Here is a 26,705-nt window from a genome sequence, read left to right as displayed (position 1 = left end):
TTCTCACTGCTTTCCTCCTTCTCTCCTGCCTTCATGTTCAATACTTTCCACCTCTAAGCTGTACACTTGAAGGTGAGGGGCTCTCAGGTAGTGCAGGTGGATTAACAGTTTGGGCTCTGTAATGGGGACCCGAGCTCAACCCGCAGCCATATTAGGAGCTAGCTGTGCTCCATGTTAGGACATGCGATAGCAGCCACCTGCTGGGAAATGACTAAGAAAAAAGGGTGCTGGTAAAACATCTTCACTCTCTCTCTGTCTGCGTGTTTGTGCGTTGCGTTTGGCTGTGAGACGGGGATGCGCGTAGCTGAGCGCGGCTTTCAGGGCCACAGGCTGTTAGGTGCAGGTGAGCTCAGAGTCGGTCACCTGCAGCGTTCCACTACTCTGCTGGAGATTATTGGACCTGCAGTGCTCAGACTGTGTCGTCTGTTTCTGTGGGACGGACCTGGCAACCGACCGCATGAAGACGCATGACTATAAATACCAAAGACATGAAAGCCAAGGCAGGAAACGTCAGTGGAAATACACGTGGTGAACGTCACATCATCATTGTCAAATACCAGCGATCCCTTGATGTGATGAGGATCATTTTGGGTCATTTTTTCCTAATGGAAGCGGTAGATGCAGGGTGCGCTGCTTGTGTTTGCCCTGATGACATGGAGAGCAGTGTCATGTGGTGCAGTGCGGTGTGATCGTCGGCCAGGTGTGTGAGAAGCAGGTTTGATCCAAGTTCAGTCGTCCTTAGGTCTAGTTCCGCCATGCATCGCACTGGGGTATTTGAAGAGGCGAGCCAACATTCAGCCTGTGTGTGCCCTTTAGATTGAAGCTTATTTGTACACACACACACACACACACACACACACACACACACACACACACACACACACACACTCACTCACACACACACACACACACACACACACACACACACACACACACACACACACACACACACACACACACACACACACTCACACCATGCATGGGTGTAGATTTGTGTGTGTGCATGTGTGAAACAGCATGTGTGTGTAAGCACTGGGCTTGAAATCCCTCCCCTTCCCCACCGTTGCGGTCTCTCCCTCCCTCCCCATTTGCCCCATTCTATCCTTCCCCCTCGCCCTCTCTCTCCCCTCCCCTCTCGTTCTCTCTGGTTCCTCCCCCACGGCTCCACTATCGTATCAGCGAGAGAATTGTCTCATTCTAGCTGACTCTTCCCTTCTCGCTTTCATTCAGTCTTCCCCATCCTTTTCTTCCTCTTTCTGCGGGCTGAGTCCTTTTTTGCGCTGTGTTTCTGGTACCGTAATGCTTCTGACCCAGTCGCTTACCTTCTCTCTTTCTCTTCTGTTTCTGTCTGTCTGCATCTCTGTCCTCCTTTTTTCTGGGTGAATCATTGATTCATTCTTGTCCCTCGTCTCTGCACAGGGCGTAATCAGTCGCTCCCGCCACGTTTCCCTGCTTTCTCCACCCTCAGTGAGCTGCAGCATTAGTTCTGAGATCTTTAGTGTTGAATACTATCTCTCTCCCTCTCTCTCTCTCTCTCTCTCTCTCTCTCTCTCTCTATATCTATCCTTCTCTTCCTCCCTCCCTCATGCACTCTTTCTCCCTCCTCCTCTCCATCTACCTCTGTCTCCTGCAACTCCTCTCTCTCTCTCTCTCTCTCTCTCTCTCTCTCTCTCTCTCTCTCTCTCTCTCTCTCTCCCCCCCTCCCGGATCCTCAGTAGCGGCTCTCACTTGTGCTGCAGCCTCAGTCACCAGTTGAATGTGGCAAGCAAGCGTCTGAGCGAGTGAGTGGATATGGAGGCTTTTGTGCAGCGGGGCGGAGGGCGGACTCTGCTGCCCTGATGAGAGAGCTCTCTGTGGGGGACGCTCCCCACACCTCCTCCTTGGCTGTGCCTGGGGAACAGCCTCCATTCTCCACGCCTGTCTGCATGCCTGGCTCTCCCCACTGCGTGAGTACAGGTCACCAGTGTGCAGGGGCTTTGCACAGAGAATTAGCGCTGAGGAAAGCGAAGGGAGTTTCCTGTAGTGCTAACAGGTTGTTGGCTTTGAGTATTAATACACGAGAGAACAGTAGCACAGATTACTTATCGCTTTTTGTGACTGTTAAAGATGTAGCTTGTGATTGTACATAGTAATTGGACAGTAGAGATAAATCACTCAGGGTGTTGTTGACTGTTTTTTGTGAACCTCTTTGGGGTATTTGGATATAGAAGTACTGTTCTCATGTTGAAAGAGTTGCACTTGTTCACTTTTGTATACATTTTTTTTTCTTCCTCCCTGTCTTTAATGCACTTTCTCATGCATTCTCTCTGTGTGTGGCTCTCATTAGTTAGGTGTTTCTGCATGACCTCTTTGTGGAGGGCATTGCTGCTTAGATTCCAGCATTTTTTTAAACTGGAAAAACATACAGATTCATGCATATGTATGTTTAAAATGTGTGTGTGTGTGTGTGTGTGTGTGTGCTCGCGTGTGTTCCCACTGACCCGGTTCCTTTCATGGCTGTTGGGTTGCTGCATTTATCATGATCGCGGTCCGTGAGTGGCATTTTGGATGATGTCATTTTTGGCCCTCCTCTGTTTTTGCTACTTTCATTAGTTAACTGGTTTTGTTCTTTGCTCTGTGATATACAGTAGTGACTGAGTGTGAGTGTTTGACAATATCACACCATGCTTGTTTACAGAATGTATACTTATTCTAAACTTATAGCTCCCAGTGATGTCATGTTTCTTATTTCTTGTGTCTTGTGATTTCTGATACCAGGGTGTATTTTTAATACTAAACTCTCTTGGTTCAGTTCAGTCTTCCTTATTGCCATTACAATTAGTGGTACCATACTGTATGGTTAGATCAAAAAGTTCAGGTATATTGTAAGAATGATGGCATCAACATTGTAGCACTTTGGAATCTAAAAAACTACTTTCATTTTGAAATTAATATTGTAGCACTGTTACACCTAAAGGAGAAAAACTAAAGAAGAATAGGTCTAAAATTAACATAGTGTTATGTTTGTTAGTAGTGAATTGGCTAGAAATGTTTGCATGAATGATATGGTCACTACCCCCTCACAGTGTTGGGTGATGACAGTGTGCAAGAAACCAGTGCTCATCCTATGCTTTTAAAACCTGAAAATTTCTCAACACTTCTGAGGTCACTAAATGTAGATTATTTATTGCTAATTTTTGTAAGGATTTTTTGCCGAAGCCCATTGTATTTTGAGCCTTCTGTGGAGAAGTGCAGCTCTGTGTCTATTTGGTGTGTTTTTTGCCCTCTGTCCCTAAAGCCAGACAATACTTACTGGGCCTGTGCTTCATCAGGGTGGTTTTCAGTTTGTCAGCCAGCTTCAGGCCAGACTGCTTTGAAATTTGACCTTCCTAATTTTCCTAGTGTCATTGTTTTAGGCATGTTGTCATTTTGGTTAATACTGATTAGGTTGGCTGCTCTGTTCTGGTCCTGAACTGTGAGGTGTGGATTTGTGAGAGAGGGTCTAAAGAATGAAGCTTTGGATGAGGTTGGTTTTGCCATCCTTTATAATGATACAAGTAGAATGTAATTTTAGTGATTAATTGATCTTTTTCTGTGAATTAAAATTAATGGAACTTTACCTCACTACCTTGCATGCATAATTTGTGATGTCCTGTACTTTTAAGATGTGCTTTCAAAGCTCTTCATGCAAAACCTGAGTTGGGCATTTGTCCCATTTGCCAAATCATTCATTTGTAAGCTGACCCCACACTTTACTGACGCAAAGGTTTCAGATGGCAAGTCAAATATTTTAATACATTTTTAATCTAAATCTCTAAATAAATAAATAGATAGATAGAAATGTCATTTATTGATCAGCAGTGACTTTGAACTGGTCTAGAATTTAGCAGCTTGTGACCTGTCTGGTCAGCTTGTGATCTAGCCTGGCGGGCTGGTCTGTCAGGCCAGCTTGTGTTCCGGCCTGGTGGGACTGGTCTGTTTGGTCTGAACCAGTGGCCTTGTCTGGTTGCTGTGGCTTGGAATGCTGCTTGAGACTGTCTGTACTGTTGTGGAGGTCCAAGGGCAGTCCCACTGAGTTCTAAGGAAGTGTTTATAGGATCCTGGGCCATATGGTTGGGTAGCAGTGGTAGTGCTGTTGTAGTCGTGCAGACTTGCAGTTCTATTTCCTTCGTTTTGTAAGGGTGCCTGCAGAGTGCTATCTCTTAGCATCCTAGAAAACTATCTGCCCATTTTGTCATTATCTGTCCAGGTGGTGGACTCACGTAAATGTTAAGCAGCAGATGTCAGTGTTCACTTTCCGAGTGGTTGCAGGGTGGAAGTGGGTGTTGGACACTGAAGGAAGTTGTTTTTGTGTAGCCCCCTCTGCTACTCTGCACACAAGTCTTCCAGCGCTCACTCTCTGCTCTTAGGTGCTTTTGGGCTGGTGCAGATGATGTAGCTTTAGTTGTCTATGCTGAGTCAAGACTGTAGAGATTATGTACTGGTAATCTCTTGTTTTTGGATGATGTTTGATTTGGAAAGATCTTATCTTGCAGGATGTTCTAATGGAGTGTAAAAGGATGGCATCATCGCTGTCTATTTGTACTGATGCACAGTCTGCTGGTCTGGGGCTGAATTATGTAAGGAGAGACTCCCTCTTTTATATGCTGCCTCAGCTTTTTGCTGGAGTTAGTCGGTGGTTGTTTCCGAGCGTGGCTCACAGTGGCCTTGCAGTGTGAGGGGTAGAATCCGTGTGCTGTCAGGTAGTGATGGATTCAAAGCATGCTGGGAGAGTTCCTTCTGGCAGGCTTTCACCTGATCAGAGGGTGTCCGTGTCTGTGCACTTAAACTCTTTATTATGTTGTCTTCCTGAAGAAGCTCTTCTCTGGGACCTCACAGCGATCTCTTCAGCTCTTGTTTCACAGCTGATCCTTTCTCGTGGTGTTTCCGGTGATCGCCACTTTACTTCTCGGTACCAGTCTGTCTTGGAGCAGGTTCTCTATGTCTCTGTTACAGTCTTGTACCGACACCTGAAGGCTTTTGATCTGCTCGAGCCGGTCCCAGAGAAACCCTTCGCTGACCAGTTTTGATATGGTTCCGGACATGCTGCCTCAGTTTTGCTTAGGCCCACTTCCAGCAGCGATCTGAGGTTCTTTGGTCTGGAGGCATGGGCTTGGGTTAGGCGATCGGAGCTTGTCATCCACAGTGCCACTGAGTGGCTCAGGGGCTGACTGTTTGTTTGTTTGTTTTCTTTTTCCTCCTCTCCTCCGCTCATAGCGGTTCAAGAGTTGGAGCAAGACTGTGGACCTTCACTCACTCACATTGGCAGTCTTTTTAAGCTTGGAAAAAGCCCCTTGGTACTGTTTTTAGTGTATCCTTTACTGCACTTTTTTAGTACATGTTGGCAGTTAGAACTCTGCTTTCTGAGTCTGTTTCAGAGTCCATGTTTCATGCTGTTTGCAGATTCTTCGTTTTGTGAAATGTTAAACTCCTGCTTACATCTGAGTGTGGTAGTGTGTTCAGTGTAGAAAAGCAGGTTGGTGGTAGACACTACAGACTACAGCCTGTCTTTGGCTTTCAGTTTTCACTTTCAGGGCATGTTCACATGTGGCCTGCTTGATGCGATTTATCTGAATCCTGGTGTAATTGCTCAATTAGTGTGTTTTTTTAGGACACAGAGTGAGTGCTGATATGGACTAACAACAAGCAAACTAAACTAAAGGGTGTGAACATGCCCTCAAACAGAGTCTTCAGAGACCTCACACAGGCACGAAGCAGATCGTTTTGATACACTCTAACAAATACATCACAGCCCAACTGGTCAGACATCGGAGGCTTGTGCTAACCATCAAGTTAGCAAATTTGCAGAACAAGCTGTGCAGTATTTAGTAATGAGTATTCTGTATCTCTGATTCTACAGCAGGTGTTTTCATACTCATAATGTGACAGGAACTGTGACAGTGAGTGAAATGCAGTCGTTGGTATCAATCATTCATTTTCTTCCTGTCTTATCAATCTTTCCTTCTGAAATGTATGCAACTCTCAGTGAATGCTCTTCTATTTATTCCACTTTTAAAGTCCCTGTTTGAGCTTTCCTTTTTTCATTGCTTCTGTTCTGCTCTGCTTTTTGTTTTAATACTGCTCCTGGGCTATTTATCTCCAGTGCTAACAGCTTAACAGCTGCTATATGAAGTTATGCATCCTCATCCTTGTGTTATTTTTACATGTTCTTTTGCCTAACTACTGTCAAGGCAAACTCATACTGAACTGTTTTAATTTGGTTTAAGGACTTCCTGTGGTTCGTCCCGTTTAAATATAAAACACTAAAATGTGAAGTTAACTCAAAACTCTGTCTCTGTCTGTCTCTCTCTGTCTCGCTGTCTGTCTGTCCCGTCTCTCTCTCTCTCTCTCTCTCTCTCTCTCTCTGTATTCTTAGCTACCAGTTCCACTAAACTGGAAGACCTGAGCTATCTTGATGAGCAGCGTAACGCACCACTGCGTACCTCCATACGCATGCCCTGGCACCACACTGGAGGAAGGCCGCCCCACGACAAAGGTATACGCAGTACTTCCACTGCCTGCTCAATCAGAGGTTGCCACTACACTTACAACTCCATTAAACAAAGGGTGACCAATTCCACTCATGAATATAATTCTTACAAGTCTCTGAAGTATGCACAATTGAGGAGTGACACTTAAAGGATATATTATGTGGCAGGCACGCACGCACATATATAAATATATACACACACACACACACACACACACACACACACACACACACACACACACACACACACACAATGTCTAACCCATTTTGTCGCCTAATGTTAGCTGGCATGTTTCAAATGAGTGAGTAAATTAGCCAGACTTTAAATGAATCTAATTGCATTTCATTTGAGGAAGCAGTCAGAACTATATGCGTCTGTTACTTCAAAAATGTTTCGACTTGTTGTTTTTCAGTATGCATGATGGGATTGAAATATTATGACAAGTTTCCTTCACACAACACTAGCCTTCTCTAAGAAATTTAGTATGACATCCAAGATACTTTAATAGATTATAACATTCCTGTTATACATACAAATAGTTTAAAATACGGCAACGTACAGTTTGTAACTGTGAAATTTTGGGTGTGGTTCAACACATCTACTAAAATAATTACCTGCAGAGTTTAATCAAGTGCATTCACCAGACCACTAGACTGTGCTGGACTCTAGCAGCTCGGTACCTCACAGCTTCCAAGTGAATTGAACACTGACACTCATTATATGTGATCTTGGATGAGCTCTGTGTGTATATCTGAAGGCAGTGCTGTCTCACTTTGGAGTCAGATGAAATGAGATCGTTCGTTCCTAGAACGATCAGACGACGCCATCGGCGTCTGATTGTGTTCCGAGTCCCATGGCTGTGCGATGTTTTTAGTGCAAAAAAAAAAAGAAAGAATGACAGCCACGTTTTCCCCCATAGCCCTGTAAGAAGAAGGCCATTTCAGCTGTTGGGTAGGCAGTACTGTGAGAAGGACATCAAGGATTTTTATTCTGCAGATGAATTTAAACATGCCGTTGTTCCCTCTGTCAGAGCTGTACTGTGCCGTTGGCTAGGACAGTTACAGAAAGGCCCGAGTGAAGCCTGTATATTCTTATCAGGTAATCCTGTGCCGGGCTGCAGAGGCTGTGGAGTTTGAGGTGGAATTTTCTCAGGGAAGCCCATGGCATAATTGATGCAGGTCTATATCGCTGAGCGCTTGCATACTTCTCAACTTGGCCAGTCTCCCTGTCTCTCGCCTCTGTGCAGCTGAGGTTGTGTGTACACAGCACACAGTAAAAGAGATTAGAAACAGGCTGTGTTTGTGTTTAGCCATTTCCTACATCTTGTTCTAATGGAGGGATTTACAAATAATCCATTGCTTTTTGGAGCATACATACATACATACATACATTGTGTGTGTGTGTGTGTGTGTGTGTGTGTGTGTGTGTGTGTGTGTGTGTGTGTGTGTGTGTGTGTGTGTGTATGTATGTGTATATATATATATATATATATACATACATACATATAGGTGAGTATTTGCAGTGTACTGCAGTAAGAGATGTAGAGATATTCACAATTGTAGTAAAGTACACAGAGTTTCCAGAGAAACAGAATGTTTCGGACAGAGGTCCTTCATCAGCTGTACAAGCACTCTTTTTCCTCTTCACCTTGTGCTTTACCCAAAGTCTGTGTTTGTGTGTACGTTTGTTAATGAGCAAACATTTATCGCTGGTGCTATAGCAACCCCATTACAGGAAGAGAGAATTCAAGCCGCAGCGTTCAGAGTGGGCAATAATACACTCTACTGCAGCCTATTCCACTGAGAGCAGCTCTGCCCCAGGCCCACTGTTCCTAACCTGCTCTTTCATCCTCAGAGAAAGAGAGGGAGCGCAGAGGGAATGAGGGAGGGAAAAGGATGGGAAAAGAGAGAGCAACCGAGGGAGAATGGAGACAGAGGGAGAGGGACGAGTGTGTGTTGGGTGGAGGAGTGCGTGCATTAAAACCGGCTTGAGGAGATGAAGGAGAACGGAGCGATGGAGGTGAAGGAGTGAATAGGAGAGAAGAAAGGGAGTGTGTGGCTGCTGTTTATGAGTTCTGACACACACGTTATGGCTGCGCACATGCACGCACGTACACAGACGCAGACACACACTCGCACATGCATGCTTAATCCCAGGCTGTGAGCAGCCAAGCTGTCCTACAGAGGAATATTTTTATTTCCCAGTTTCAGCATTTCAGCTGAGCACAGAGCAAACCCCTACTGAGGCATGGAGGAAAAAAGAGGCCGTGAAAGAATGCAGTGTGCCTCTCAGATCGAGATTGCAGACTACTGAAAATGCAGTCTTGGCATGGGTCTTGACTGATCTATCTTCTAGAAACATATTTTATCTGGCAACATTTGACTCCTGTGTGCCTTGGCACTGCTTAACATAATGTTTGACATCTTTTCAGCTACTCATAAGATTTGGCAAACAATGGCAGCTAGTATATCATGGGATCAAAGCAGCAGAGATAGTGTTCTTCTAATCACTGAGACCAGCGTTTATCTTAAGGACAGACTCCAGTGAAAATCTCTCCCAGACTCACCCAGTTCTTGCCTCACTGCCTCTTTATCTATAGAGCTTTTAGCATCACGAGGAGCAGCACAGAAAGAACAGTCTTTAAGTGAGTGTAGCGAAAACATCTCGACTAATGTAGTCACATTTGTCTTTTCCATCGTCACCCGTCGTTTGAACCGAATCGATGTGCTCAAATCACATTTGCAGATATAAATAAGCAAGACCGTTAGAAAAGGACTAGGAATACCCCACACTGTCTCTTCAGTCACTGCCTGACACGTTTGTGTGTGTTTCTCTTGTAGCGCGCTTCGCTCCGTATAAGCCTGCGGATATCATGCTAAAGCCTCTGCTGTTTGAGGTTCCCAGCATCACTACGGACTCGGTGTTCGTCGGCCGGGATTGGGTCTTCCAACAGCTGGAGGATGTCCTCATGGGCTGCCCGGCAGGCGAGGGCCGCGGGGCCACAGGCGAGGGCCGCGGGGCCACAGTCGTGGGCAGCGTGGGTTTCGGCAAGACGGCCATCGTCTCCCGACTGGTGGCCCTCAGTTGCCATGGAGGCCGCATGAGACAGATTGCCTCCAATAGTCCCAACACCTCTCCCAAAAGTAAGCGATGAGAGGACAGCTGCATGCTTATTACAATAGTTGGTACATTCTGAGCTGTCTAGATATTCTGATTTATTCTCGCATGCAGTATTTTTGCACTAGTTAGTACTGAAATGTTTTACTTTCATGCCTGATTGTAGGTAACATGAACCATAGTTATTGTTGTTTACCAGATCACCTAAAAGCAGTCAGATAGCCATTAAACAGCAGCATCCATGCAAACCACTCCACACCACTTAAACGGTTAGGCATGTTTCTGACGTGTGTTACGTGACCTGCTTGGTTACAGTGTGGATGTTTTATAATGTGGGCGTCACGCACCTGTGCAGGTGGCGAGCCAAGCGCCGAGCTGCCTCTGAGCCAGCACCCCCAGCCTAGCCCTCCCCCCAGCACCAGCAGCACCCTGCAGACTGACAGCTGCCCCAGCACCCCTGAGCTCCAGCGCCACAGGGAGGAGGCCGTCAGGCGTCTGGCTGCCAAGGTAACGTGCCTCTGTACGGCATTGCCTGCAGATGAATTCACTCCCGCTCTGTGTGCGTGAGTGCGCGTGTGCGTGTGCGCAAGTATGCATGTGTGAGTGCACACACATGCATATGCACTCATTTCGCTCACCACCACAGAAATGCACCCTGGTTAGATTTTACACATTTCTGTCTGTAGATTTCTGTTCTAGTTTGTGTGCTCCCTTAGTGTGAGACGACGGGGTTGCGCTGAAATGAGCTCTGCTTGGTTAGAGCTACTGCTTTATGTTGTAGCTCAGCTGAGTCCACCTGGCCAGAGACTCGGCGATGCCGCATGCAGGGGAGAGGGAGTCTGCACTGGAGCTTGCAGACATGCAGCAAATGGCTTCCCACATCCAGGATAAATCAGCCACTGCTCACATTTCAATTTTGTGTGAATGGAAATGTAGCTAGAGTTGTGTATTATACGCTTCTGGTTTTGTGATTGAAGGAAGTGAGCTATTTTCTGTTTCCCACTGAGAATTCTTCAAAGGATGTGGCTTAGCCTAGCCCGTTCAGATAACTAGCCTAAATTATAATAGCTTAATGTTTTGCTGCAAGTTTGCTTACAATTCTGTAGTGCATTTGAGAGCATCGCTGATCTGAATGTGTCTGATTTGTGTAGGGTATAATAGGAGCCTGCCATTCAGCCTGTGTGAATGGAGAACAAGCTTCTGGATGCCTTGGTTTATGGATGTGTGGCCTAGCTGGCTTCCTCGCCACACACAGTGCGAGTCCTGACAGCTGCCGGATTACAGTCGTGCTTTGTCGTGTCCTCTTATTTTCCTGATCCACCTTAATTGACAGTGTTTCTGCAGCCTCTTTTGGTTTCCCCAAGCTCATTTTGAAAGCTTCTGTGTGTGTGCACGTATTCCTAAAGATGTAGTCGATTCCTGTTCAAAGCAGGGTTCAGCTTTTGAAGGCCATATCGAATAAAGGTAAGAAATGTGGTCCCTCTTGAAACCTAGACAAACAGGAATTGACATGGCTTGGATACAACTGCTGATAGCTACAAAACGTCTCTTTGTTTGCCTCTCTCACACACACAGACACACACACACTCTTTCCCTCTCGCTGAAGATGCGTAACTGTAAAAGAATCTGAAAAGAAAAGAATGGTTATTTGCTGCTATAAAATGTGTACATCTTAAACCATTTTTCAAAGAACAGCAACTGCACACACATGTGCACACACACGCGTGCTGTCTGATGGTTTGAAAGGGCCAGTGTGAGATGGAGGCAGTCATGCCATATCTCCAGGCTCTTGTACTCCTGAGCCAACCATTCACTGATTGCTAATTAAAGGTTGAAAAGACACACATTTACCTCTATCAGCCTTGCTCTCCTGCCTTGCTCTTCTGCTTTTCATTTTCAGTTTCGTGTGTGTGTGTGTGTGTGTGTGTGTGTGTGATTTTGTGTTTGCTTATAAAGTATACTACAAAACATGTTTTGTTTTGTTTTTTTCTTCAGGTTTTTCCCCAGTTTTCTCCCTATATTAATCATAGTCCATCAGGAAATTCTCCCCTGTCACATGCTATAAAGGCTGTCACATGCTTCCTATGAGGACGCAAGCAGCCAATCACCACATCTTTTTTGAAGAGCTCATGCAACGTCAGGGCAACGTAACATGCTCAGAGGGTAGTACTCTCCACCCCCTTCTGAGGCATGAGCTCACAGACACCCATGATTGGCCTGTGTTGCTGTAAGAGTATGCCTCCTCGAGAGCGTAGCCAGTTTCTCTCAGGCTCATAGCCAGAGATAGCTGTGAAATCATGGGAGATCAAACTCGCAAACACTTTTCTGTTGCACCACGTAGGAGTCCTTCAAAACACTTTTTTAAGATAGTTACATGAATTGATAATGTCCCAGTGGAGTTTACAGTTTAATTTAAACACATACACACACACACACACACACATGCATTTTACTTGAGACAAATTCACAGGTTTTCCTGTGTCCCTCCTCTAGTTTGCTGTTCTAGTCTGCTGCTCTGTGGCTTGTAAGATAAAGAAAAGAAGGGCAATAGCTGTTACACATCCAGAATTTCCAAATTCCCAGAAAATGACCTAAATCGCTGTGTAGAGTAGAGCAGGATACACCAGTGCACTTCTTTCTGGTGTTCTGGGTGTATGGGTTCAGTGCTTTTTGCAGCTTGAGTGAGGAATGTTGGGGAACATCCCCCTCCGTGTCTCTCCTGTGTAGTGAAGGACTGAACTGCCACCTGTCATTCACCATAAGAAGTAAATGATGTTCAAACTGCATCTCTTGAGGGACCTGCTGTCGCTTGTGTGTTACCATGGCAACAGGTTGGCAAGGTGGTCATTTGTTCTAAGGTAGAGGATTGCACCCACAGGAGCAATGCAGGCTCAGAAGAGCCTGAAACTGGGAAAGGGTGCTAGCTCAAAGCTGAACAGGATTCACCAGCCTTATTCAGCGACCGATTTGTTTGTCCTTTAGTTGATGAGCCAATGAACAGTTTACATTAATATTAGGCCTCATATTTTAATTGCTGCAATAATAATTGCTACAAAAATAATATGGCAGCGTTTACGGATGAATGTGCGAGAGGTGACGTACTTTGCACCGTTTGCGGATGTGTTCATGGTAGTTACAAGCCGTGTCTTCCCGCTGAGAAGCATCCAGATTCTTTAAGCTCGTGGTTTACTACCTCACTCTTCCAGTTCACTTCACTTCTCTCTGTTTTCCTTGGACTGATATCACATATGGTGTCGGTCTAAACAGCTTTACAAAAGTGTTGAGCTTTGTTTGCTTTCTCTTCAGCCCATAAAATCGTGGTTTTGTGCGTGTCTGGACAGGAAATCTCCTGTGGAGCCTAATCGATGAACAGATGTTACTGCAACATTAAAGAACTGTGTCACGGCATTTGGCACTTGGGTCCTGTCTTGTAGGCCCACATGGCCACCGTGGGCAATGCTGCACTCTGACCAGGATTTGCTCTTCTTTTTCTTTCCCCCCCCATGCCCTCTGAGGTAGATCACGATCACAAACGTGTCAGGGCTGACGGGCTGCGCTCCGGCCCAGCTGCACTTCTAGAATCCCCAGTCCATTGTACACAACCCTCGTTTCCGCACGGATGCAGTTAAGCTGAGATTTGTAGTGGCTGGCGGCAGGGATGGCTGGGCTTAACCAAGCTTTTCTGAGCCACCTGCTCCACCATCTCAGATTAAAAGATTTTATGCCTTTCTTGCTCATTTGAAAACTCACTGCCTATCAACAGATGCACCCAGCTGCTACGCTGGTGATATTAGTCACATTAATAGATTCTTTTCCATCCTGAGTTCTCCTTCTCATTTCTGATTCCTCTATACAAACATCTGTTTCCTGAGCTCCTTTCCCACGGGGCATATGTACCTTTTTGTTTTGAATATTGGCATGCTTTAATGGTAGCAAGAGGTCGTTTGTTGCATTACAGGTGACTTTTGATCCAGTAATTAATATACATTCCATTACTAGAGGATTTGCTTTCACAATTTTCTAAGTAGGGAGCAATTGCTGTGGAGGCCTGATAACATGCCATGTAATTATTTGCACATATTTTACAATATGCATAATTCTTACTATGTTAAGTGGCTGTCATCATAAGTGACAAAGACAGCAGAGATGCTAGCTATCTCTTATTTAGAATAGAATGATGAGATTACGAGCAATTTCTCGTGAGGTTACCAAATTGTTAGTTAATTCACTGTGTTTTAAACCTGATGTCTGCTGCACAGAGACCAGTCTCCTGTCAGCCACCTGTGTTTATTGAACGGACCTTTTATGGCAGGTTTAACAGACCTTCATTTTGAAAGCACAACACTGGTGCACAACTGCCAATGGAACACTAGCCATAAATCAGGATGTACTATTCACCTAAAGCAGTGTTTTCTTTAGTGATAATGGAAAGGTGAAAGTTTCTCTTATCTGAAAGAGCCTCGACTGGGTGATCTTTGTGGCTCTGACCATCTAGAGAAGTTCCACAGAGGTGAAAGTTAAACCATTCCTATTAACCCTAACTGTCCAAATGGAAAATACCACTATCCATCAAACAGTAATTTCAGTAATAAATCAGACCAAAGTAAATAGCAGTCTTAAAAGGCCAATGCATTGAGTTGCTCTGCTAGCATGTACTTTTATTGTCACATTCTCTGACATTGACATTAATGATATGAATCAGAAATATGTTTGTGTTGAACTCTTCTTTAAAAATATTGCTTTTATCCATTTATCCATTCAGTTAGATGTTGTTTCCTAAGAGGCTGTGACAGGATGTGACAGAACTGTAACGCTAATTAGGAATGGTCTAATATGAAACATCCCAGTATTGGATGAAAAAAATGTTTCTTCATCATTATTGGATGTTTTGAACATGTCAGTTAGTGATGCAAGCTAACTGTCTTGCCACTAGCTGTGTCTCTGCGTCTGTGTAGTGTCTGCTGCTGGGCTGTAGACAGCTTGTGGAAAGCTCTTCATCTTCCTTTGTGCTTTATTCATATTCGCCTTCTTTGTGTTTGCTTTTCTTCTTTTTTCCTCTTCTCTTACACTGGTATCCTGAAGGAAATTAAGAATGATCTCTCTAGGTCTCTAATGGGCCAGGGAGGAAGTGGTTCCCTTAATACCAAGATGAAGAAGGTCCTCTCAGAAATGCCTGGAAGAAGCAGCCCTTTATCATTGCTCTTTAATTTTTGATGTTTGAAATTGGCAGTGATTCTTTTGACGCATCACAAACTCTGTGATGCAGATATAGGCCCTTTGGTGAGTGTTTGCTCCTAATACACAGCATTGAGTTTGAAGTAGGAGGCAGGGTGGAGTCATCTAGGTGGGGGAGGTTGGAGTGCTGAGATTAGCAATACAGATCAAAAACCTGGCACAGGTTGGGACTGCATAATGGCTATGCTGTATTGTCCCAGCACGCCACGTCCCCAGTCCCAGTGGACTGAGCTGTCATCCAGCTCCACACGTGCAACGTTACCCACTCAGCCAGTGTTTTCAATGTTATGAGGCAGATTTGGCATGATTAAAGAGCCATTTCCAAGTGACCTCCACCCCTCATCAAAGAGCTGAAGTCATTGGTTAGTAAATCCTAGTGAAAGATGGCTGTGTGGTCATTTGAAGGCTAACCCAGGTATTTGGTTAGCATTTATAAAGGTGCTAGTCTATGAATGCTCCTTGGAGTGATGACTCTTTCTGTTTGAAATTCACATTTTGGGCCGTATATTAATATAATGCAAACAGTGGAATGAAATTGGAATGTTATTTGCTGTCAGTCTACCCAGCAACCACACTGGTACAATAATAGCATAGTTAGTTATTTATTACTGCCATTTCTGCAAAGCTCTATACTGCCCACCTTCTGAGCGTTTTCTTTTTGGTATACTTGTAGTTATTTATCATCAGTTGTTTGGTGTAATTTGTGCAGTTCTTAAATTGCAAAACCGTGCCATACTTTCCTTGCTTTGTTTTCTTCCCCTTCACCACACTGTTGTCTCCAGGAGCATGCTTCTGTAATATAAACACTTCACAGTATTATTGAATGCTCTGTATTCTGAAGGCATTTGGCAATAAATCTGACTTGACATTGTGTTCTATTGTGTTCTTTCAAGTCAGGGTTCGCTGTAGTGTTCTGGATTTGTGTTCACAGCTTTGCTACAGTAACTGGGTCTGGTGCATTTTTCCCTTTACAATTGGCAGTACTTGGTACCACAGTAACTGTGGTCCCAAAAGGTACATAACGTAAATACAACTTAGCAGTATTGAGTTGCATCCTACAGCGTATTTTGTTGTGGACCAAAGTTTGTTGGTTCGTGTATACTCTAAGTATGTTGTAGAATTCAAAACTGCTGTGAATGTGAATCTCCATTAGAGTAGGCATATACAGCTGTCAGTCAGATGATGCTGATGAATGATTACTGATACTTTAACTGTCTTCATCCCTGACTCTCTCTCTCTCTCTCTCTCTCTCTCCCCCCTTCTCTTGCTCTCTAGGTTGTTGCATATCATTACTGTCAGGCTGATAACACCTACACCTGTTTGGTGCCCGAGTTTGTGCACAGTGTCGCCGCCCTGCTGTGCAGAGCACACCAGCTGACTGCTTACAGGGAGCTCCTACTGAAAGAACCACATATACAGAGCATGCTCAGTCTGCGCTCCTGTGTCCAGGACCCGATGGCTGCCTTCCGTAGGGGTGTATTAGAACCACTAATCAACCTGCGCAAAGGTACAAATCCATAATCTATTTGTTTAGGGGTAAATTAATTGATTAATCACTGGCTGTTTACTAGATTCTTGTAATGGCACTTTTACCTCATTAGCTACTAAGATTTCTGTCTCTAGTTGTTACATCACTGTTGCCTGCTGTGCACTGTTGCACTTAACTCAAGGAAGACAAAGCAACACAACCACATTTTAACACATTAAGGGGGTCAAACTCTGCAGTCAATGAGCGCAATGACTTATCTCTGTAAGGAATTTTAAAATTTAAAGTCTCATGGGGCTGTATACATCGGTGTGTCAATTTTGCATCTGGCCAAATGACACTGCAGCTAATTTATGCTCCCATGAGTCAGGCTTTTTCTATACAGTAACAGCTGTGATTGGCTATTCCACCTGTGGTATTCAAGGGGTAAAAACTGGACATTAAAAGAACAGTTCCTCATGTTAAGGGCCCAACTACTTTGTTTTTTTTAAGTGAAGCCTTTCCTCAGTACAGACTATAATGGAGGCATCAGTCAAGTTCATCTCTCCAAAAAGCAGAGGTATACTCTTGGAAATTGTGTGTAATTTATTTTATACCTGCAGTCCTATTTCAGCCCCTGATTGGATGAAGTATAGAGTGAAAAAGAGGGCTCCCTAGGCCCTGCTGAGTCTATGAGAGCTGGATGGGAAATATTTGTTAGCTTTTTAAAGCAAGAGGCCGCAGACGGGTTTCAGGGTCACTCTGGTTTGTTTAGCATGGGGATCTAGCCTTTTCTCTCAGCTGTACACCTAATCAATACTGCATTGTGGGAGGCCAGGCTTGAGACATGGATAAACAAACTGTTTGCATGATGGAGATGGAAAAGACTGAGAATCAATGTGGCAGCAGCAGGCAAGGCCAGAGAGCAGCCCATAGAAGAACCAGTCTCCAGTAATCCACAGGTTCATGTGCCATAGTACTGAAACTAATGTTTCAGTTTTAGACTGATGTGAGGAAAAGATGTTGATGAACTCCACTGTGTAATGAAAATGTGTGCCAAAAGATTTGTGGAGGATATTAAAAAGTAAAGACAGTTTTTAGATTTGGTAGTGGCTATTCTCTGAGTGTTATGTGTTTAAAAAAATCTCAAAGAAAAGAGAAAAACACACACACACACACCGCCCTTGACCTGTCTATAAAGAAATATTCTTCCTTTTAAATAAACCCAGTTTGACTGTTTGATCAGAGAAAAACTCTCAGATCTCCATGTTGGTCTGTAATGAATTTTAAATGTTCTGTGCATCTCTCTGCAAAAGCAGGAAGCAACCCGTTCTGCCATATTCAGTTGAACCCATGACACTTGGTGTCTGTTTTATTAGATTCTGCAGTGGTCTAAACCTATGTTCAGTCTCGGTTCATATTTGCTCCAATCAAGGAGAACTGAATTTCTCTCATTGTTCTTTAGCTATTTCCATGCAGCAATCTGCTCAGTCTCCTCTTGGTTGCACAAGTGCACAGCTGCCTTTACACCTAACTGCATTTCCAGAATCACATTTCTCTAATCTATTAGTTATCTGCTACATCGAGTATAATACTTTTCTACTATTATATGAATACTGTGCTTGTCTGTTGTGTTCTAGAGCTGCTGATATTGTGATAATAGTGAGTGTCTTGATTTTCTAAAACAGAAAGGAAGATTCCAGAAGAGGAATACATCGTTTTGATTGATGGACTCAACGAAGCAGAGTTTCACAAGCCAGACTATGGGGACACCATTGCGTCCTTCATTACCAAGATTATCTCCAAGTTCCCCGCCTGGCTCAAACTCATTATCACTGTACGGGTCGGTCTGCAGGTGAGGAGCCCACCGTGTCCACACTTTTATTTGTGGGCACATCCGAGGCTTCATCGTTGCTTACTACCCAGAAAGATTATGCTTCTCTTGAAACTAATTAGATGAATGCAATCAGTTTCCCACACGTGCATTATTATTGCAGGTTGGATTAATTAACTGACAGATTAATTGACTGATTGATTGTGTAATTGGATGTGTGCGCTTAACATCTTCCATTATGTATTCTAATGAGCTTCAGAAAACAGCACTTACAATTCATAGGGGTTTTTTGGGCGGGGAGGGTGGGTTGGTATATAACACCTTAAGATCCTCTTTTGCCGTCTGACCGTCTGACATCTCAGTCTAAAGGCCAAGTCAGCCATGATGGCATTTGCTGTGTTCATATTGGATTTCTCTATAACTCACAGTGTAACAGCTTCAGCCAGTGCTGGTGTTGCTGCTCTGAACCCATATCGTTTTCCACACCCCACTCCCTGTAAATCAACAACTGCCCAGTCATGACAACTACTCCACAGAAAGCAGCTTGAGGGACAACCTTCCCCTTGTCATACACCCTGCTGGACAACATGTCCTTTTTGTCAAGTGAATCCTGCAAGTGTAACAAGTAGCACTTGCATAGGAGAGCAGGCGGTATAATGATGAGGCCGGAGACACAGCTGCTTTCTCTAAGATGGGAGAAGAATAACAGACAGGGAAAAGGAAGCTAGAGACCTGGCGAGAGAGAGACGGAGATGAGGCAGGGTGCTGGGTGATGTGTTAAAAATGTGTTTGTGTTGGATGGCTTTTGACAGGCCTCACCCACAGCTCTACAGATAGGGTAGGATTCACAGGCTTTAAAAACCAAAACAAAGATTCACCGTCCTTCACGAACAGACAGTAGTGTGTGTGTGTGTGTGTGTGTGTGTGTGTGTGTGTGCGTGCGCGTGCACGCCTCTGCTCATCAACACCTCAGCTACAGCTGAGGCACTGGTGCCATCCAGAGTCCCCACACTGCTGAGTGGCAGTGTCTTCCACAATCAGACAGTGTGTTTTACTGCCACCAGTCGAGAACCACTGCACAGCAGTGTTCTCAACTACATGATTCAGCTCATCAAGGATTAATTAATTTCATGGTTAATTGAGGACCTGAATGAGACGTATTGGAGCAGGGAAAAGGGAAATCTTCTACAGCCTTTTAGTGCTGCGCTGTTCTGCCACTCTGCTAGTTTGTTTCTTTATGAGTGCGGCTTTCGGGCAGGCCATGCTCTGTAGTACGAGGCCTTTGATGTGAATGACGAGGATGCTTTTCCTTTGTCAGATTCACCTTCAGTTTATTGACGAATTAATCTAGGATTCACAGAGCAAATCAGTTTTTGGGGGTTGCCCACCGTTTCAGTGTAAATTACTTAAAGGCTCATTGTGAGTAAAAATGGGTGTGATGAAGAAAGATTCAGTAAAATTGTGTGTGCACGAAATGTTTAAACTATGGCGAGGGCAAGGAATGCCTACCTGTTTATAACTGGTCCCTGACCATTTAACCATTTATTCATGATGGCACTAAAGAAAGGGCTTTTAAGATTTCTGGGTCAAAATCCAGGTGAAAATTTGCTTCAGATTTGAAGGTGCCTTGAATGTGATTGGTTAGTACCTGTATCTGTCCTTCATGAGAGCTGGTGTTAAGGTTGGTCTGCGATCGGCAGTATGCCTGAATGCAAGCTTGTGCTCGAAGCAATGTCTTACGATGTTTTCAACATACCAGCTGTTGGTTTAGATTGCTGTGTGAAGTAGCATTCACTGTGTCTCATGCTGCTTCGAGGTGTGGTGTTTCTCAATCATGGCCATTTACTGCTGTCTATAAGCTGGGGCAGAGCAAAATTATGTGTGTTTTTAAAACATTTTTGTAAACATCTGTGCTCATATCAGCAGTCCTGGTGGATTTCAGTGCTGCTCAACACAGGATGTTGTATCAGTGCAAATGAATCTTTATTCAAGTGTGAAAGCATGTGTGAAGACAAGGTCGATATATCTGTGTGTGTGTGGTTGTGTGTGCCCATATGTCTATGGAGACTTGCACTTAATGTGCAAGCGTCCCTGTAGACTGTCTTAGTCTGTCACTTCTTAAACTTTTCTTTGCACACAGAAGATACTGAGAGTTTTGTGTAGTACTCCTATATCCCCTGTACTGTGTGCATTTGTGTGTGCATGCATGAGTACGTGTGTTGGTGTGTGAGCTCGCGCAGTTGTTTGATATCTCCTGCTCTGTGTCGTCCAGCCCTGCGGCTCACTGACCTTCTGTAGATAAATCATCCAGAGGACATCAATACCATAACAGAGGAGGGGGGAGAAAGCTTTTAACACTGCTGGCCTGTGTCTCTGTATCTCTTGCTGGGGGATAGATGAGAGGTAGATGAACAGAGCGAGCGAGAGAGAGAGCGAGCGAGAGAGAGAGAGGCAGACCTGAGCGACCGGGCAGCAATGTGGGGGGTTGATTGTATGTCTGATAGTTCAGTTTATATGTATAAATGTGAAGAAGGATTATTGCCTAAATGTGCCCTAACATATGTCCATATACAAGTATAGTGACACTTGGATGACAGCAAGAAATGCACTATTATTATTATGACAGCAGTAAATATACTATTATGAAATACTAATATAAAAAGATTCTTTCCCTGAACTTTATCAAAGAGCAGGCACAGATTTTGGTGGCAGAATTAATCTGTACCTCTTCCTTGTTGTGTTCCTAAAGGAGATCACCAGTCTGCTGCCCTTTACCAAGATCAGCCTGGACGATTTTCTTGACAACAAGGAGATCAGCTCTGACCTGAATGCCTACATCCAGCACCGTGTCCAGAGCAGCAGCGACATCCTGAACAACCTCTCTCTGAACGGCAAGGCTGACCCCGTCACAGTGGGCAAGGTGAGCTCCCACCTGGTTTCACGCAGCCAGGGCTCTTACCTGTACCTGAAGCTCACCCTGGACCTCTTTGAGAGGGGCCACCTGGTCATCAAGAGCTCCAGCTACAAAGTGGTGCCCATCTCCCTGGCCGAGCTCTATCTGCTGCAGTGCAACATGAAGTTCATGAGCAACTCGGCGTTCGAGCGGGCCATGCCCATCCTCAACGTGGCTCTGGCATCGCTGCACCCGCTCACAGACGAGCAGCTCTTCCACGCCCTGAATGCTGGCAGCGTACGCGGAGACCTGCAGTGGGACGATTTCCAGCAACGCATGGACACGGTGTCCGGATTCCTGATCAAGCGCAGGGACAAGACCCGCATGTTCTGTCACCCCTCCTTCCGCGAGTGGCTTGTGTGGAGAGCTGACGGCGAGAGCTCCGACTTCATCTGTGACCCCAGGTGAGCTCCCATGGTGCTGTATACCAAAGTGGCTGTCTTATTGTATCAGATTAGTTTCTTTTTGTCAGTGTAAAAATGGAAATTAATGTCTTCTAAATAATTAAATGGAATGCTTTCTGAGACAAAACAGATGGTTGACGATGTAGCGTTAGTCCAAAAGCACCCTTTTTTTGCCGAATAGAAGCAACTGAGAGAGTCCAAGAACTTAAGGTTGTTGAAAAAGAGTGCTCTAAGCAAGAGTGATCTCCGGCTCCATGAGCTCTCTCAGAGCATCCTTCACCCAGAGAAGTTTGTTTGAAGTCAAACTTTAAAGGTTAGGGCTTATCACAAGTTAGCAGACTCTATCTTTAAACAGGTGCCTATTGGCTGCTAATAAGGCAGTTAATTTAGGCATTTAATTTGTCTATTAGAGTCCCTGCAGTGTGGAATAGAATGCCATTCTCTGAGCTGAAACTGAATTAATTTGAATATTGTTCAGGTGCAAAGATTGTAAGATTGCAAACTGGTAGTGAATTTTTAAAATTTTTAATAAAAACGTAATTTGACATATTTGTTTCAGCAGTCAGTACCTCTTGAAATATAAATGATCTTTTTTCAAATTACCATGTTTAGATTGATTTGTAGAAATGAATTACTTGATGATTATGATTACATATGAACTTTCTTGATTTAATATTAATATTTAATTTCCGGTTACACATGTTCTGCTACACGGAACCTAGCCTACCTTATTGGTCTAAATCAAGGCTCTATCTTTAGATTTTGGCAGAAATTGAATATTTCTGTTTCCTTCCTCAATAAACCTGACCCTACTAGTCCTCCTTACTAGTCATCCTTTTTTCCTTGGGTTTCACTGGGGACTGGCAAGAAACAGAAGAGAATAAAGTTAAAGCTTTAAGTGCAAGTCAGTCCACTTGTACAGTTACCATGTTTTCTGTTAGCAAAAATCGAGCTAATCTTGTCCAAGTCACGACAGTTTCTGCAACTCCTGATCGGAGCTGTGAACTTGCTCCAGATGAGGAATATGAAGGGTATGCACTTGCTCCCACCTTCTCCTGCACTTCATCAGCCAGATAACTTTGCTTGCTGAGATTCTGGGCTTTCTCCTCAAATAGCCTGGCAAACCTGGAATTTCAGTGACTGGTATTTCTGAAAGCACCAACAGTAACTTATAAGTACCAAAAGCCAAGATCTTGTGTTGGTAGAGTGGAAAAATAAGAACTGGAAATATCTGCTCAAATCCACTGCTGGTCAGAAAGAAGCCATGAGGCAAATGCAGGGCTCTAATCTAGTTTGTGTTCATACAGGCTATCCAGGATTCCACTGATATTTTTTTTCTTGAATATGCAACCGTGCAGTGTTAGTCATAGAGCTGTAACAGAGTCCATTTGTCTACATAGAGCACCTCTTAATCACAGCCTTAATTAAGCTGCAGTCGTGACATTTTGAATTTACTGTGGGCTTTTGGCTTTATAAAGTACCTTATCAGGAGGCAAACATATAGTTTGCCTTGATACAATGATGCATAATGAAAAGAGTGAGCTCCTTTCTGTCACAGAATTATTCGATTACCCCAAGTCTTTTTCTTTTTTGAGCAGCAATAAAATGTATTCACTTAAACACACACTTTTTGTCAGAGTAATTATTCTGATACTTTGAAACCTTGAAGTTCATGAATGACTAGTAATGACATTGGCTTTTGAGGTAGTTTTAATAGTAAAAAAAAAAAAAAGTTGAAGCAGTTATTTAAGTAAAGCCAGACAGATCTTCCTGACATTAAATGTGTATTTGGCCTTGTGAGTTATTAACCACTTATCTATGCGTGCTGGACATGTCTAGAGTCTATTAAACAGTTCATTACATTGTTGTGTATATGTATGCTTGCTTATTTTAGATGCCGCTGTGTCTTGCAGATATAGATGAGAGAGGTTTCTAACAGTGCTGCCTAATTGTTATTCCATCTCGTCCTCTCCTATTCTCGTTAGCGTGGAGCTCCGAGTGTTCTGATTGGACAGTCCTCGCTCTATCAGCTGTGGGGCTGGTGACTCACCTCCGTGTACCACATACCCTTCCCCATCGTGAGACACACTCCCTCTTTCTCTCTCTCATTCTTTCCCTCTTTTTCCTCTTCCATTTTTAAACGTAACACACAAGCCCTTACACTGGCAGCGACGAAGATGGACTTGAGAAGAAGGTCCCACCACTTCCAACTTGTTATTTCTTCTCTGAGACAGGAGAGCTTGACACAGGCCATTTTATTTTAGCCGAGTAGAGCTGGGGGGGGGGTTGATCAAAGCCATTCGTCTTCATGCCCGGCCTTTTAATGAAGTTCTCTGTTAATGAACACCAGTCAGGGTATGAAGTGAGCACAAAGGGAAACACAGGCACCCTGCTCCTCTGCTCTGCTCCTCAGATCATGGATGCCTCTTTTACAGGCTTTGAATTGCCACCAAGAATGCACGTGCAGGGGCTTGATGATGAATGTTGACAACGGAAATAATGTTTAGCTTGTGATGTTAATAGGATACCGGGACACTCGTTGCTTTTCATTGAGGTTTTTTTTTTTGTGTGGCAGTAGTGTGCTTTTCTTTGGTTGTATATAAAATTATTGGACCTTACAAAAAAAAAAAAAAAGTCCTTCCCATCTTTCTGAGGTTTATGTACGTTGCTTTGGTGTGTGTGTTTCCTGTAGGAGTGGCCATGCTCTGATGGCATTCATGTTGTCCAGGCAGGAGGGCAAGTTGAACAGGCAGCAGACAATGGAGCTGGGACACCACATTCTAAAAGCACATATATTTAAGGTATTCTCTATAATAAAAGCACATACATTTAAGGCATTGCCTATAATAAAAGCACACACATTTAAGGTATTCCCTATAAGAAAGGACACACATTTAAGGCATTCTCTATTCTAAATGCACATATATTTAAGGTGTTCTCTATTCTAAATAACACATATATTTAAGGTTTTCCCTATCCTGAAAGCATACATTTTAGGTACAGTTGGGTAGTGGCCATATTTATATAGATTGGTATTCACTTCATTAATCCCAGAGGTAAATTCACTTTAGTAACGAATGGAAATGTATTCAGTTTCTGAACTGATGGTAGTGTCATGCATTATGCAGTCAAGAAATTCCATTAACCTGTGGAAATCTAACATTACTAGTTTAGAGGAAATTATAGTAAGTAGTTAAAGGAGTGATTTCTGTGCGTGTATGAGCATCCTGAGCCACTCCAGTTTGCTGTTTATTTGCTTATACAAAATATTTCAGAATGTTCATAGCTACTAGTTAATTTTGTGAGTGTGTGTGTGTGTGTGTGTGTGTGTGTGTGTATAACAGGGTCAAAGTAAGAAGACTGGAGTGTCGTCCAGCGTGCTGCAGGGTTTGTGGGTCAGCTGCAGTACTGACAGCCTGTCTGCAGCACTGGCTTCCCTAAGGAACCTCTACACACCCAACGTCAAGGTCGGCTCACGCAAGTACACACACACACACACACACACACACACACACACACACACACACACACAAAATTGTACACTCAGACACTAACCAAACTATAATTGTCCCACAAGAGAGTGTTTAATTGTTGATATGCCCCCATGACAGAGTTGTAACCTTCATCTGCAGGTTAGGCTGTGGAGCATAATTAATCTGTGCATGGTAGGTGCCAGGGGGTATGTGCACACGGCAGCCTGTGGGACTGTTGGCCTTTATCAATCTAGCTCAGGGCTCCTGTGGTAGGGCTGGAGGGTTGGCTACGATGGGTTTCTGTGTGACTCATGACTTCCATTTAAGCAGATGTTTATCCATCTAATTCCATCTGTGCCACATATTCAGTGAGGAAGCTGGATAGTTGGCCTCCTGCAGTTTGATGAAAACATATCTTCTATAATATTCAGATTCTGAATATTTTGATAGGATGTTATCTTTAATGGGTTTTTTTTTTAATCATTATTTTCATGCCATTTGATTTTTGACAATTTGTGTTAAAATGTGCTTCTTTGGCGCTTTAATTATATGCTTCGATTGGTTTGGCACAGAAAAATACATGTTGTAATTCTAAACCAAGGTAACATGTCCCTGTGCAAAAACAAGCTTCTAATGAAACAGAAATTGAGTTATATGCAATGCATAATACAAACTGCCTCATATAAAACATACATGCCCTTGGAAGAGACAGGCGGGTTTTGATAACAGTTTTAAATATCAATACTGTTTCGAGCAGTTTTAAATCTCAATATCCCCCACTCCCCCAGTTTCACTGAATTGGTTACACACAAATCACGTGTCTTTTATTAATGTTGGAACTGCAGTAATTCTTCAAGGACAGAACTTTCCAGGTATATATTATATTAGGCAACTGAGGCTATTAAGAGAAAAAAGATATGGGGATGAGTGGCCTTTTCTGTTCACTTCAGTAATGTTGTGCACATGTTTGTTAAGGAAGTAATTAATAGGTTCATAATTTGTTGCTGGTTCCAGTTACAATTAAATGTCATTATTATTAATAATTATTAATTATTAATTTAAGGTTATTAAAGAAAAGGAATTCTAATAATCAAGGAAAGAGAAGATTATGAAAGGAAAGTTATTCTGCAAAACGGGTGGTTTCTTACTCTGTCACAGCCTCTTATTAATTCAGTCTCTCTCTCCTTTCTCTCTCGCCTTCTTTTTCTCTCTCTCTCTAGCTCTTTTCATCTTACTATTAATCTCTTTCCAATCCTGAGTGCTTTTTAGATCCTCTGAATTCCTCTTTGGGATGATAATGTTATTAAGACAATAAGAAGCGTTGTGTCTGTCCCCCATTAACTGCCTCAGTCAAGGAGATATCTTGATATTCCCACACACCAGGAGATTCACTGCACTCTCTGTTGTCATTAACTATCACTATTTCCACTGCAGGCTAGTTACAGAAAAACGAGCAGGGCCCTTTGACATTTTTAACAATTACTGAACCCATTTAATTAGTGAATCGATAAACCAAAGGGTATATTAATGGTGGAGCTAGATACGTGATTTTATGGTAAATTGTGCTGATTTCGTGTGCAAGCCCACTTGCTTGCTGAAGCCAGAAATGTCATCCTCAGGCTTGAATGGCAATTATGAGCTGAAATAATAAATTTTAGCTTGAAGAAAAAACAATCTTGGTTTTGTCTTCTCCCTCTTCGTTGGATGTCATTTGG

At 43.5% G+C, this 26,705-nt stretch overlaps 1 protein-coding gene across 2 annotated transcripts in view; it reads left to right on the top strand.

The window, feature by feature from the left end:
• Nucleotides 1-26,705, top strand: part of tanc1b (tetratricopeptide repeat, ankyrin repeat and coiled-coil containing 1b) — a 110,609-nt gene that overhangs the window by 68,957 nt on the left and 14,947 nt on the right. For both annotated transcript variants that reach the window (XM_035536469.1, XM_035536467.1), the window contains exons 8-15: nucleotides 6,395-6,514; nucleotides 9,350-9,652; nucleotides 9,982-10,133; nucleotides 16,137-16,368; nucleotides 18,015-18,181; nucleotides 20,910-21,517; nucleotides 24,210-24,318; nucleotides 24,862-24,984. In XM_035536469.1, the coding sequence (XP_035392362.1) occupies nucleotides 6,395-6,514; nucleotides 9,350-9,652; nucleotides 9,982-10,133; nucleotides 16,137-16,368; nucleotides 18,015-18,181; nucleotides 20,910-21,517; nucleotides 24,210-24,318; nucleotides 24,862-24,984 (1,814 nt within the window). The remainder of the gene's footprint in view (nucleotides 1-6,394; nucleotides 6,515-9,349; nucleotides 9,653-9,981; nucleotides 10,134-16,136; nucleotides 16,369-18,014; nucleotides 18,182-20,909; nucleotides 21,518-24,209; nucleotides 24,319-24,861; nucleotides 24,985-26,705) is intronic.

This window comes from Electrophorus electricus, chromosome 2 (assembly GCF_013358815.1).
Source record: "Electrophorus electricus isolate fEleEle1 chromosome 2, fEleEle1.pri, whole genome shotgun sequence".
Classification (NCBI taxonomy): domain Eukaryota; kingdom Metazoa; phylum Chordata; class Actinopteri; order Gymnotiformes; family Gymnotidae; genus Electrophorus; species Electrophorus electricus.
Note: the sequence above shows the minus strand (reverse complement) of the source record. Positions and strands in the feature narration are given on the sequence as shown.